This window comes from Cyphomyrmex costatus, unplaced genomic scaffold (assembly GCF_001594065.2).
Source record: "Cyphomyrmex costatus isolate MS0001 unplaced genomic scaffold, Ccosl1.0 scaffold193, whole genome shotgun sequence".
Lineage (NCBI taxonomy): Eukaryota > Metazoa > Arthropoda > Insecta > Hymenoptera > Formicidae > Cyphomyrmex > Cyphomyrmex costatus.
In genome coordinates this window covers 6217883-6232054 of record NW_017275965.1, presented here as the reverse complement: position 1 = coordinate 6232054, position 14172 = coordinate 6217883, and the positions used below count along the sequence as shown (strand labels likewise).

General features: G+C 30.0%; 1 protein-coding gene across 1 annotated transcript; it reads right to left on the bottom strand.

Annotated features, from left to right (window-relative positions):
• Positions 1-2188: 2188 nt before the first annotated feature.
• Syx17 (syntaxin 17) lies at positions 2189-4130 on the bottom strand. Its single transcript, XM_018538490.1, has 5 exons — positions 3753-4130; positions 3491-3686; positions 3191-3411; positions 2824-3040; positions 2189-2337 (listed from the first exon to the last, which is right to left on the bottom strand). The coding sequence occupies exons 1-5, from the start codon at positions 3882-3884 to the stop codon at positions 2189-2191; spliced, it is 915 nt and encodes a 304-aa protein (XP_018393992.1). The 5' UTR covers positions 3885-4130.
• Between the last annotated feature and the right edge of the window lie 10042 nt (positions 4131-14172).

The window sequence follows — 14172 nt, the reverse complement described above, 5'->3', positions numbered from 1 at the left end:
TGCGCACACATACATACTAATTTGTAATATAATGTAATATCAAAGGTTTATACAATATAGCCGCAAATAATATAACCAATAGTTTATATATTATTTCCAGATTATATATCAAATATATATATTAATATAATATTATATTCTTTTTATGTCGGAGTCATTTGTAAAACCTTTTATCACCCATCGTAGATGTAAATCTAACTCTGGCCTGTACTCGAAAGCCAAATTTTTTTATGAAATACTATTATGTTTAAGAAATAAATTTGTTTTTATGTATATGTGTGGATAAATGTTTTGGAACAGCTTAGGATCAATTAAAATGGTAAGCTTGCCTTAAGACAATCCACACTATATGTTCTAATGTTTTCTTTCATAAAGCAATTAATTCAACTATGCAGAATCACTCATATCTTCTTACTTAACAACTAGCCGGAAATATTTATTATAGATACAATAATTATATATCAATATTATTGTTAAAAAACTGTAAAATTTGCAATTAAGCAATTTTAAAAGATGATATTTGAGGAACGAAAAAATTAAGATCAATTTCACGAATCTTTAGACAGTCTTTAATACTAATTTAAAAAAATATGAATAAAATAATAATTGTTTGCTAATACGTGATTCTGCATTGTTACATTTGCTTCCAAATAAGTCGATTAATTAGCCATCTTTATTGCCAAGGTCTGTCAAGGTACTGTAAGTACCTTATGGATAGTGACCAAACTGTTTATTTTATACCTTGTTTTGAGGATAGTCCCAAGTATTTAGAAGTATAGCTGTAGATTCTAGAGTATTACAAAGAATTTGGCACAGTCCGATGCACCTTATTTTATTATGCATTTAATCACAATTTATAATGATTTTCAATCACGTAATTAATTGTGTTTACCTGAATTTAAATTATAACATTAGTATGCCATACGTACATCGGTGCACCTGGCTGAGCATCCCGAGCTTCGAAGGTAAAACTAAACAAAAGAAAGTAAACAATCTCTATTTTCCACATGTCTGTGAATGCGTGTTTGGTGTTGCTTTTGAATTAGGGATGTGGAGTAACAATAACAAAATAGTACCTTATAAGAAAATATGCCTATAGTCATTTAATATTATACGTTCTTAGATATTTATTAATATTTTTTTAAGTAGAACATTTTAGTCTCTCTAGATTAAGTATTTCCGTTATAAATGACATGTATATATTACATTTAATAACACACCATTATTTCAGTATTGTACTGTGTCTAACACCGATGTATTTTATTACTTGCTAAATATACTGTATTGGGTGCCTTTTGTAGAGAACTCAAATGTTTTTGTGAAAGTTATCACACCGTATTATCTACCACGTATGTCTACCATTTCCAGTATGTAATTATTTGCCGGAATAAATATTTCGATGTTTCATATGTTTCGAATGATTATTACAATCGTCATTTCGGCATTTATCGAGTTTTTGTACGTAGTAAAATTGTTACAAATAATTTAATAATTTAATTGTAATTTGATCACAATGCAAGACATTTTTATTTATATCTTACGTAACTCACATTTCTTAATTGAAATATGGAAAACAATACCTTTTAAAACATTTATACTATAAAGTGCAAAATATATAGTTAATTTTTGTTAATTGTGCATTTGTTAAATTTTATTTTTGGATATGATTAATTTGAGAAAAGCAATTATAAGCTGCTGCATAGTTTAAAACGTTATGGAGTATATGCCAAATATCTTAATGATTTGAAGCAGTTACAAGGCACGCGAAAGGCATATAAAAGTCATTATTTTATAAGAGATATTCTTTAGTGTTCAACCTAATGTTAAGCCATGCATATATTTGAGTTCTATGAAAAAGTACCATTATCTTGATAATATTAGTAAACAGATTACATATATTATATATTTTTTTTAAATTTACAGTTTCAACATGTGACTGGTAACTGTTTTTTTTTTTAAGTATAGAAAGTTACAAATACTACGTCAAAAACTAAAAAAATCTCCTCCTTTCAAAAAATTTTTTAAACTACAAAACTTTACAAAATCATAGAATTTTAAATATGTACAAAAAATATATCTACAAAAAATTAAAAAAATGTACAAATATCTTAGCAGTTTGCAATTATATAACAGTGCATTTCGTTTTACGTTTAAAGTTAATATCACAGGCCGAAAAAGTCATCGTTTGTCACAAATGTTTTTTATCTTGTTTTAAATCATCAGGACAAGAAGCAGATCTCTTAACACTTGTAAGATCAATTGTCGAATCATTTAAACATGGTTCTTGTTTTTGCGATTCTATTTGTTTCTTTTTCAATAGTGATCCTCCTGTAAAACCTAAAGACGCATAATTGCTCACAATCTTTAATTTTTATACCATTATCTCTTATGTAATTATTAATATAATTATTTCATTATCCAATTTAATTTTATACACTTATCATATAACTTACCAAAAATAAATAACTAATAAAATTAAGGAAAATGAGAATATAACGTAGGTATTTTAGCATAATTAAATTTATAATGTAGTTTCGAGTATTTACTTATACATAGTCCGAACATTTTGATTCTCTTTGTAGTCATTATCAGCGCTACAAAGATTCTTAAATTATCTGACACTTCACTCATTCTAATATAGAAAGTCACTAACAGATTAGATGATCCCCAGTGAGATATAAGAGTTTCAATTTAAATTATGTACAGAAATTCATAGAAAGATAAGAGAAGTATTAACAAATGTCGTTATACTTTTATTTGTCTTAATTTTATTAGTTAATTTCGAGAATTAGCGGGAAAGTCCTCTTTTCTATTATCACTTACCTAAAATACCACAACCTACGGCAGCAAGACCCCCGATTTTCAGTCCAGCTATTAAACCTATTGGTCCTCCAATACATGTGCCTAACATTGCACCTGCTAGAGGATACGCAGCAACTTTATACGCGGAAGCCTTTTGTAGATGCTTTGCTCCTTCATTCACATTTATTTGAGCATCTTCAATATTATCTTCCATATTATCTACCATCTCCTTCTGATCCTGTGATTAAAAAATATGCATTTAAGCAATCAAAATTAACAATCTGTTTCTTCTTTCTATGTGCTATTATGTAAAAAAATTTAGGTACTACTTTTTATCTAATTATCTTTTTGAAATGTATCATGTAATACAAAGTAGAATTATACTTACATGTACAACTTTGTTAAATTCAGTAAAAAGTTCATGCAACTGTTGTATATCTCCTTGCAAACGATTCCAAACATGCAGACATGTCTGTTGACGCTGCAAATTTTCTTGTTCTACTTGCAGTTGAATATTTCTGTCGTCAAGTGGATGTTGAATTTCATCTGGTTGGTTCTCTTTGCTTGTAGGTGACATAGGTGGTGATGCCGAAAAATTCAGTTCCATTTCTACAAACAACACATTTGTGTCAATATTAATTTCTTAGAATTTTATTGACCAAAAAGAGTGTTGCGTTATGTTTCTTACGTAGATATTCCTCGATCGCGCTCATGATACTTGACCTTGCATTCGTCGTCAATTTGTCAAATTTACCAATGTCAACATCGAGAACCTGTGCTCTAAGAGTATCCATCTGATATAACAACTCCTTCAATTGCTTGACGATCCGAGAGACATTTACATGTTCTTTCCGTACCTGCTCCCAATCGTGCTGATCTTGATACTGCAAAGATTAATTGCTCGTATCAAAGTCTTTAAAAGTATAAGATATGTAGAACTGTATATTTACCTTTTTAATGTTGTTCTTGTGTCGCTTTAACAAATTCACATGATGTGGAATAGCAACATTGAAATTATTGATCTGAATTTCCAGACGTCTAATAGGCTGCTTAATTGTAAGATTCTCTAATGATAACGACATTCTTCTCACAATGTTTTCCCTTACTCAGTTATAATGCTGTTTACTTTTTGTATTTCTTTGTGGTTTTTTTGTATCTCTTTTATGCCACAGTGTCAAAGTCTACTCTTCGTTTCAGTCTTTCTGTAGTTCTTATTAAGAAAATTTTTCACGACAAAAATGTTGGAAACACAATAACAGTTTGGTAACTACGTCTTATTATTTTGCCAAATGCACGCGTCTCTGTCCAAAATAAATAATCAGCTGTTGTCGCTGTTGATCTCCATATACACTGATATAAACACGCATAAAACTGTCAGAAAAAAGCCTGATTTTGTCCCCATCTGTAGTAGTAAATTTGTACTAAGCGGCTACAAGTTTTAATGGAACATTGTAAGATGGCAGGTAATGTATCTTTTATGTCCGTTTCTATTTTTTTATCGATGTAATATTTCTATTAATTTTTCTAATATACTTTTAGTATTTAATTATATAGCAACTATATATTTTATTATACAGAAATGAAAGGTATTCGGAAAGTCTACACAAATTAATAATTTCTAAACTGTTTTATTTTAAAATTATTAATTTATGATATCTCTAAAATATTATAATTTTATTTTTCAATATATATATAATAGTTATTATGGACTTCAGTGCATTTGGTTTTATCCTTTTTACAATTAATGAGATATATTTTACAGAAATGTATATTAATCTAAATTTTTTTACAAATATTGAAGAAATATTATATGTAATATTTGCTTGCACAAATATTTTTATTTTTTTCTCAGTTTAGCAGAATTAAGGATATAATTGATATGGTCATACTTAAACACACACTGTAAATATATCTACTATATAACCTTGTTATATTGTTACAAATAAGGACTGAAAAAACTTTACGCGAATCCTTTAGCAGATACATTTAGTGACATTCAAAAAATAATTTTCTTTATACCTATTAGCCTTGTATTTTAATCAGTTTCCTCATATCTTTTATATTTTTTATTAAATATGGTCCATCTTTGTTTAGACTGTATTATAAATTATATAGCATTGCATTTTCATATCAACTTCAGACAATCTTTAATTTTATCACATTTTTTATATACAATGCTATTCGTAAATTTGTACTAAATTTATCAACTTTGTGTGTATTTTAATATAATATTAATGTATGTATGACACTATTCATACTCTAACTCTCTTTAACTAATCTTTCGTTTATTACGCAGCTAATAAAACTACAAATAGAATTTTATCGCGAATTCCAACACGAATTATTACGTCTAGAGCAGACTTTGTTCGTAAAATACAGGAGAAATATTGCCTCAATGAACGCGCATATTTCGCGTTTATCGCTCGTCAAAAGTGTGCTTTTGTACAAATGATCGCGAAATGGAACGGCAGGCGATGTGACATTTCACCAAATGTCGTGAATAACGAGCTGTAATGATACAAAAAGGAAAATCGCTAATTGCGATTAACCCTAATGCTATAATCTTTTCGTTATGGCTGCCGCACACACTCTAGATTTGTTCGTGTCGCAAATGCTCCAACATGCTCCTATCATAGTTCTTACTTTAACGCGTTCATTGGAGTGAGTAGGAGTTATGGTAGGAGCATGTCGGAGCATGCGACACGAACGAATACTCTTTCATCTATAATATTAAGATATTACCTTAAAATGTCATATAAGCCAATCACAAAGCCATATTAGCATCTTGAGACAATACTTAAGACGATTTTCAAAGATAAAAACTGAATGTGAATACCAGCGATAATTCGTGCGCAATACCGGCAATGCATGCATGGAAACCAGCTGTATTCGAAAACTTCATCCGAATTCTTAAGACATATTATTTTAACCCTCTTTTACGTCTAATAAATAATAAAAGTATTATATTACAAATAATATAACGCATAAGGCACTCTGATGAATAGTTTCCGAACGCAGCCTGACGAGCGCGGTGAGCTGCGCATGCGCGGCCGCGGCGCGAAGTTTCGCGTTTCGCCGCCATTGTTTCGCGCGTTTCGCGTCGTCGGCACGCGAATTTCCGTGGTTTCCGTGTAAAAAAAACAAATAGTCTCGCGTACGAATAAATATCGGGAGTGCTGAATAAAATACCGAATGCTAAAGGTCATCCTAAATGCGGTTAATTAGCGCACGCGAGAACAGGTAACGCGGGTAAACCGCTGTTTGTGTCAAACGTTGCCGTGTCCGTTGTGTGTATGTTCGTTGGTTTGAAATCGTGCGTTTGACACGTTCCGTCAATAACGTAATCGGTTAATCGTCGCGTGCACACCTTTATATCGTTTTCTCGCTGCACCGCGCACTGTGCAATCGGGTATTAAAAGTGTCGGCCGGCCTGTCGGACAGACGAGTTAATTCAGGTACGTACATACATACGCGCGAATTGTAATCAGAGATTTCGGAGCTGCGTTGTATTAATTCATTACCTTCCAGTCAAAATGTGAAGCTTGAAGCTGACATTAATTTTCTTCTTGCTTCCTTTTTTTAATTCTTAAATTTTTATTTTTAAATGCTATACTATGGAAACAACATACATTAGATATAGTCATACTCAACTCAATTCAATTACTTGTAATTTTTACAAAATAAACATATTGTTTTAATATAAAAAACGTTGAAATTATTTAATTTGCATAAATGTAATGGAAAGTTGCTTTTCTAACGAAAAGATATTTAAGGATGAATACAGCGTAACTGATACATATTGATAACTTTTTTAGATTAATAAAAATTAAGTTTTTAGTAATCTATATGTAATTATATTTATTGCAGACATTTAATGGGATCGTCGAAAGGCAACGCCAGAGGATTTGTGATGTATTTGCATGTAGAGCTGAGATGCACATAATACAAGCGTCTATCTTGGATATAAAGCAATCTTGGGTACGTCTGATTAAAGATTCTTTTTGTTAGGCTTATGAGAAGAATAATTATTAAACTTAAAATCTGTTACATTAAGAATAACTAAAGTAAGAATAGAATTTTTAAGAATTTTCTTACTCTTGGAAGTTTAATAAAAAATTTCTATCAAAAATATAGTAAAATGTAAATAATAAAATGAAAAATACATAAAATATAATGCATATAAATAAAATATATGATAATATTATATAGTATGACTTATATAAGAATTGAATAAGAAACAACTTCAGTTAAAATATTTTTATCATATTTATTTTTTTATAGATGTAATGTAATTTAGCTTTGCAAATTTGTATTTCTGGTTATGTAGAAAATGAGATATCTTATAAATGTAATAGCTTTCTAATTTTAAAATATAAATCTCGTTATTTACATATATAAGATAAAAAGGATATTGTATAAACAGCATTCTACTTGAAAATAATCTCATTAATTTAATAATAATGCTAATGAAATAAATAATATTTTATTAGAACAAAAGTAATTAATATTTATTTTATTAATATTATTATATGATTAACAAAATTATTTTCAATTAGACTGCTATGTTGTTAATATATCATTTTTCCCATGTAAATATTCAGAAAATCTTGAAACAAAATAATTACTTTTAATATCAGGTAAATATATTATAAGTTATAATCACACGAATTTTCTTTCGATGCGAAGGTTTTCAGATTCAGTTAATATTATTTAAAATTTTAATAACGTATGAGAGATGCATAATTTATCATAGAAAACTCTTGATAAAGGATCAGGAAAGAAGTCACGAGTGGAATGCACGAATTTTACGAGAATCAGTCGATATGTCGTTTTACCGTATTAGCTTTGACACACAATCCATTTCCGCGAATTGAAGATTTGACGTGAACAGCACCCGGCCCGCGTATTTTTATCCCGCATCCGATGAAAATTATGGGCAGCACGCTCGCGAGATGTATGCACCGAGATTATCAATTATGTGATTCCGGTGCTCGGTGGGTCCGCGGAATCCCGGTGAGTTTTACAGGGGGTTGCCGAATGTACAATTTGGTATAAAGCCCGGCGAAGCTTTTGGTAATGAAAAACCGATTGCGACCAAATAGGCTCCGGGCTGCTGGTGACGTGTAATCGAGTCTTCTCTTCTGTCGCTTCGTCGTATCCACCCTCGGCCCCTTTTTGTCCTCCCCTTCGTTTCACCCTTCCTCCCCCCGTTCACATCTCGTCCTCCCTCTGTCCCTTGATTTTCCCCCTGTCCCATCCGTGCTTCTTCTTCCACCCTTGATTTCTCCTCCGGCTTCCATTAGCCGCCATACGTCGTCTGTACACAGAGATCCGTTTTGTCCTGCTTTCGCATGACCTTTTATTTCAAACTACCGTATTCAAATTACCGCGGGCTATCTGGATATTCGATCCTTTGACCTTTTGTCGCTGGACGTTTAGAAGCGCTTTTAAACACTGCCCAGGATTTCCTTCATCGTTCACCGCTACCTAGATTGTGTTAAATACAGGATAAAAGATAATTTATCTTTTTCTTGAATTAATTTCATTTGGGATTGATTATTTAATGATGAATATGCCCGTCTTTTATGTATACATAATTTTATTTTGCATATATAAAGTATCATTAATTTTCTTTGAGATATTTCTCAGTGATTCGTCTTTAATATTCACTTTTAGCTTTTAGCATATTTTCTTTAATATAAAAAACGTTGAAATTATTTAATTTGCATAAATGTAATGGAAAGTTGCTTTTCTAACGAAAATGTTTTTTTTTTGTCATAAATTTTTAAATCCTATAGTCTCGTTTCTGACTTCGATATTCCTACAGATTCGCTTCTGTGAGAAATAAATAAGTCCTAATTAAAAAAAATATTAAATATTTGATTCTCAACAGAAATATAAATTTCTTTTAATAGGTATACTCTAAATATTCCTTAATTTTATAGCGATTGTGTTACATGATGCATACATTATTGTGGTTAAAACACCCTTCTTATTATTTTTATTAATAAAAATATTAATTTGTCATATCGATTGTTCATCAATCATATTAGAAGATAATTAAATTTTAATTTTGTATGGAGAAGAGAAATTGAGATTGTAAGAGGAGTTGCAGATAATTGTACTATTCGAACTTATTTGATTTGCTCATATCCTTATGTCAAATTAATTATAAGCCAAAGAGAAGAGAGAGAGAGAGAGAGAGAGAGAGAGAGAGAGAGAGAGAGGGGGGGGGGGCGATGGTTGCGCTTTGTCTTCCCTTATTCGTTAATTAGGGAATCCGAATCCAGAGTCTCTAAGGCGGAAGTTAGGTACGTATAAATTTGGAAGTAGCGTTATCTCGTAACAAAGTCACGTGCTTGGCGTTCAAATGCAGTCATGTGGCTAGCAATGGTTAGGAACTGTTTCCGTTTATTTGCTGCAGTCTGTATTTATTTAATATACTCAAAAACTCATTTCTTCATTATTATCAATATAGGAAACTGTACATAATACAAAAATAACGATTCGCGTAACTTTATATAATTAAGATCTTAGTAAAAAAAATATCTTAGTAAAATAATATCAATTTTAATTAGTCTATACTTTTTATCAAATATTTCTAAAACATGATAAACGTGATATTTGATTACTTTAACAAAGTTTTAAAGATGAATGTTTGAAATATTCACAAAACGTGTAACTTAGAGTTTGACGTAAGTTTATATCCTTTACTACATTTGTGGATTTAGTTAGAAATCTTACAAATCTGATTAAAAGCCAACATGCTGCATTCTAATGATAGTATCTTCTTTTTCTTGTGTATGTAAAAATGTTGTGATTCCTACATTTTTTTCTCTTTAATTATACATTTCTTTCTTATTATAAGTAATTACCTTATTATACTCTAAAATAGTATTGATTTAATTTTAAATTGGTTTTGTTTGGCATTGTCAAGAAATAAACAATTTTTTCCTTCAACAATATGTTAATACGTGTCGTGAATTTGTAAAATTGGGAAGTTTATCGGGTATACATCATAATATAAATTGTATTGTATAATTTGTGCAGCATATGTTATATGAATTATATTAAAGAAAAATTTGAACTATAATATAATAATGACAAGATAGAATATTAATATTAATAATATTAAAAATGAAATAGGTATAGATATTGAAATGTACGCTTCGCAACTATTTCATACGGCCGGCGACAGCTTCACGAATAATTTAGTACACAGCGCATTTACATGGTGAGGCGTTAATGACGCGACATCCGGCTGGAGAGTAATAGTCTGCCCGAATTAATTTTCTCGACTGTGCTTTTAGTAAAGTGGATTTTATTGCCGTCTTGCATTCGAGAACGAAGTCGCCAAATTGTAGTTGAATAACAGCACCGTAGTTCAACATTGACCGTTTAACTAATCCTTCCCGCAGTTACGTCTCGCATGACAATGTCCTGCCGATAAACTTTCGCATATATTCAAATAATATTTCTGAGTATAATTTTATATCACGTATAACCATCGTCGATATTGCGGTTTCCGCAATCAAATTCACGTTCTGTTACATACACACGTTTACGAGTTAATTAAACAGAAATTTTTTATACGTTGAAACGTTTCGCGAAATGACTCTAGAACAAGTTCGATAGTCCGTCATCACGAATTATCAATATTGAAGTTTGTGTTCAATTTTCCAAGCGACGTAGAAATTTCTAGCGTTTTCGATAACGAGTTTACCATTTTGGCCAAATCAAATGGCGAGTTGTGAAATTCAACGTAGCCACGACGCATGTTATCATTTGTGCCATTTGCACAAATTTTCCCATCTAAAATGGATTTTGTCATCTATATGTGGAATTTATGGAATAAAACTCGTAGATGGTTTTACAGTTTATGAACTTTTTGATCGCAACGTTATTCTATTGATTATCTTGTTGTGAGCATCGCCTATACTGTGTTACGCGGCGCTTTGTATTTTTTAAATTTTTGAATTAATTTCTTTATTGTTCTTTTTTATTACCGTAAATACAATCGATGCAACATTTCGTAATAAACTGTCCGACTGTAAATGAAACTACGGAAAAAAAAAATTCTCTTTTTTCTGCGATCATCAACAGATATACGAATATTAATCAAGGTTTTTACTGTCTGGATAAACCTGAAAAATCTGGAATTTTTGGTGGATTTTTTTTTTCTTGAAAACGAAAATTTTATGTAATTTTACTTATTTCGTTTTTTTTAATATTCTTTTTTCTTTGATCTTTTTTTTTATAATACATTAATAACAAGTGGGATATATATTCGCGTACATTCTTAAGTGTCTCGTGAACTTTTATTAAAAAATTATTATTAGTACAAGACATTAGTACTCAATAAAAGAGAGTAGTACATACACTGAGATACTATATATTATAGCAAATTTTTCTTCTATACTATCTCATAGATTTCGTGGCTCAATTGCTGAAAATATGTTAGATATAGTAGATCTCGGGAGATCTCTAACTTCGATTAATTTACAATATACATGTAATTTATTTGTTCCACTTGCATTCTAATTCATTTTAAAGTTGCATTTAAAAAATTATCAAATTTTATCTATAATTTTGAACAAAAATACCTGAAAAATTTAGGAATTCTCAAAAAAATTTTTTACAAGATTTTAATAAATACTCTATTAATGAATGTCGTCAATAAGATTTTTCGAAATGGAACCTTCCGCATGATTTTTAGAGAAGCAGAACGATTTCAACCAACGATTTAATATCGTATGCGTAGAACTGATAGGTGTCTATTGAACATGTAGGTTGTATCGGCAGATCGCCCTGATACTTTATGCGGGTGTTATTGAAATATCGCTGCGAGAAGAAATATTGTTGCACGCGTTTTAAATTTTCCTAATATTGTATTAAGCGCGATGAGATTGCAAGTTACAAAATCAACTTTTGTCAATAATACATTGCAAGTCATTATTTAATAAAATATTTTAATATTTGTTAAATTATTTAATTCAGCTTTGGAAAGACAAAAATATGCGCAATGTATTGTTGGCAAATTATTGACGATGGTTGATTTATTGTTTTGTTGCATTCAGCGATGCATTTTGTTAAAAATGGAACTACTAAAATGTTTCTTTATTGCGAAAATAATCATACGGAATACAATTTACACCCGACAGACCAAAAATTAAGGACACGTTATTGTTCTGTTCAAGCTAATAGGAATTACTAATACGATTTTACGCTTTATGATTAATTAAACAAATTAAATTATTATTAGGATAGTACGCATTCACTTCCCTGATGTTGACAGGAAAGAATGTAACTTGTCATGTGCAGCATGTAGCGTGTAATAACGTATTAGGAATTGAAGTATAAAATACATGATCATTGAAGCTGTTAAAAGTGTTCTTCGCTTGTTTTCGAATGCTACTGTAAGATCACATTTTTAATATCGGAAATTAATTTTGCACTATTTTTTCATTATTTTTTTAAATTTAACTTTTAGGGAATTTTTAACTACTACTACAATAAAATCGAAAATTATTATCTGTTATAATATCTATAATCAAAATAAAAAAAATTGCTATTTATATTCAGACAGAACATCCATTGGAGACAGACAGAGAGAGAGAGAGAGAGAGAGAGAGAGAGACATCCAGAATTGGTTTCAATCTGGTCTAAACGTCCATGGATTTAATACGATTGTTTTAAAAACGTACATTATTCAACGTACAAAGTATGTTTACATTTAAACATTTAAAAAATGTTTATCTCATGCAAAACATTTTCTAAGTCTGTCTCAACGTGTTGCTTTCGCTGACTTGCCAAATACAAATTTTTTTAAGTCCTCACACGAGGAGTTTTACTTTTGTTACTTCCGGTAACGCGAAAATTTACCAAATTAAAGCTTAGTTCAGACAGCACGCAACAAGCGGCAAGCTTCAAGCAACAATATAGCTTGTTGCTCGCAATGATAAAAGTTAGGAATTTGCTTCTATAACGTGCAAATTTGTCTGGATTTAAAATTTGTTTAATGTATTAATTTAGTCCAGTTTTAGTTTGCATCCTAAAATGGATGTTTTTAAGAAGTCTAGTTCAAAATGATAACACTGAATGTTTTTAATATATCCAAACGTCTAACATGTACGTTTTAAATACATTTTTTAAACATTACTGTGCTGTTTGGGTATATCATTAAAATTAAAAAATGACTATTTTTAATTTCTCTGTTTTTTTACTTATTAAAATTTTTATGTACGTATATTAATAAGGTCGAAATTTTTGAAGAAAATAAAAATTCATTATATATGTACATATATATTAAAATTCGAAATTCCACAAGTGGAATGTCTAACTTCAAAGATATACATAACATTTATTGGCATATGGCAGAGCAAGATCACTTATGCAATGAAAAGAAATTGCTTTCCGTCACTATATGAAATCAACTTCTCTCTTACATGCTTTATATGGCACGTGCAACAAGCAAATAGCGATGCACGGCAGCCATAATACCGTTTCCACGAGATTAAATTTAGCCGAACGAGCAATCTTTATACGTTCACTAGAAGCCATTTGCGTACATGTCACGTATACGTTGTGCAACAATTTTTAATTGCCCATCAGTGGGAATTTCGTTAAATTTTTAACGTAAATGATAGTTTATTTGATCGATGCATTTTTTATTTTCGGTAAATGTTGCGTTACAAATTGTTGTATCGAGAAAAATTGACTTAATAATTCGTCGATTATATTCTGTATTTTTTTGAATATTGAGTACTACCGAGTTTGCAAAGTGGCAAATTCAAAGACATGCAAATTTATCGCTTTCGATCGAGAATAACCCGAGAATAAATTTTACATTTAAGGGTAATCGCGCTTTACCATGCCATTCCGTTCGTAAAGAAAACGTCGACCTTATTTTCTATTATCGGAAATAATAAAATTCAATTCCTATCTGCACATTAAGAGAAAAAAAAATTATTGTAATTACCATACTTTAATTGTAATTTATAGTTATTTTTTAGAATAACTGTACGTTTATAGTTGTTTTATGCAAATAGAGTTAATTGTACTATTTAATACTTACATACTTTAGTTGCTTAAAGATTTTTAGGTTTTTCTTAACACATTTTTTAATTATTTTTACATAAATAATAAAAATTTAAGAAGATAATTATTTTTTTTTTTCATTAATTGCGATTGCATTCAATGAATAACTAATAAATAACTAATGAATAACTAATTAATGTATGTTTATATTCAAGTTATTGAATATCACTCTGTCTAAAAAATGTATAGAATTTGTATAGATACGAGCAATGCGCATATCGTACGTCTGTCTGGATTTGCTCACCGTTTGATGCGCGCACTTTTATTAGAAAT

What these genes read in the sequence shown, in the direction of transcription:
- Syx17 (XM_018538490.1), bottom strand. Translation starts at nt 3,884, where the DNA reads ATGTCGTTATCATTAGAGAATCTTACAATTAAGCAGCCTATTAGACGT. An exon ending in ACAAGAACAACATTAAAAAG is followed by an intron (nt 3,687 to 3,752) that starts GTAAATATACAG and finishes TAATCTTTGCAG; the next exon opens with TATCAAGATCAGCACGATTG. An exon ending in AATTTAACAAAGTTGTACAT is followed by an intron (nt 3,041 to 3,190) that starts GTAAGTATAATT and finishes TTTTAATCACAG; the next exon opens with GATCAGAAGGAGATGGTAGA.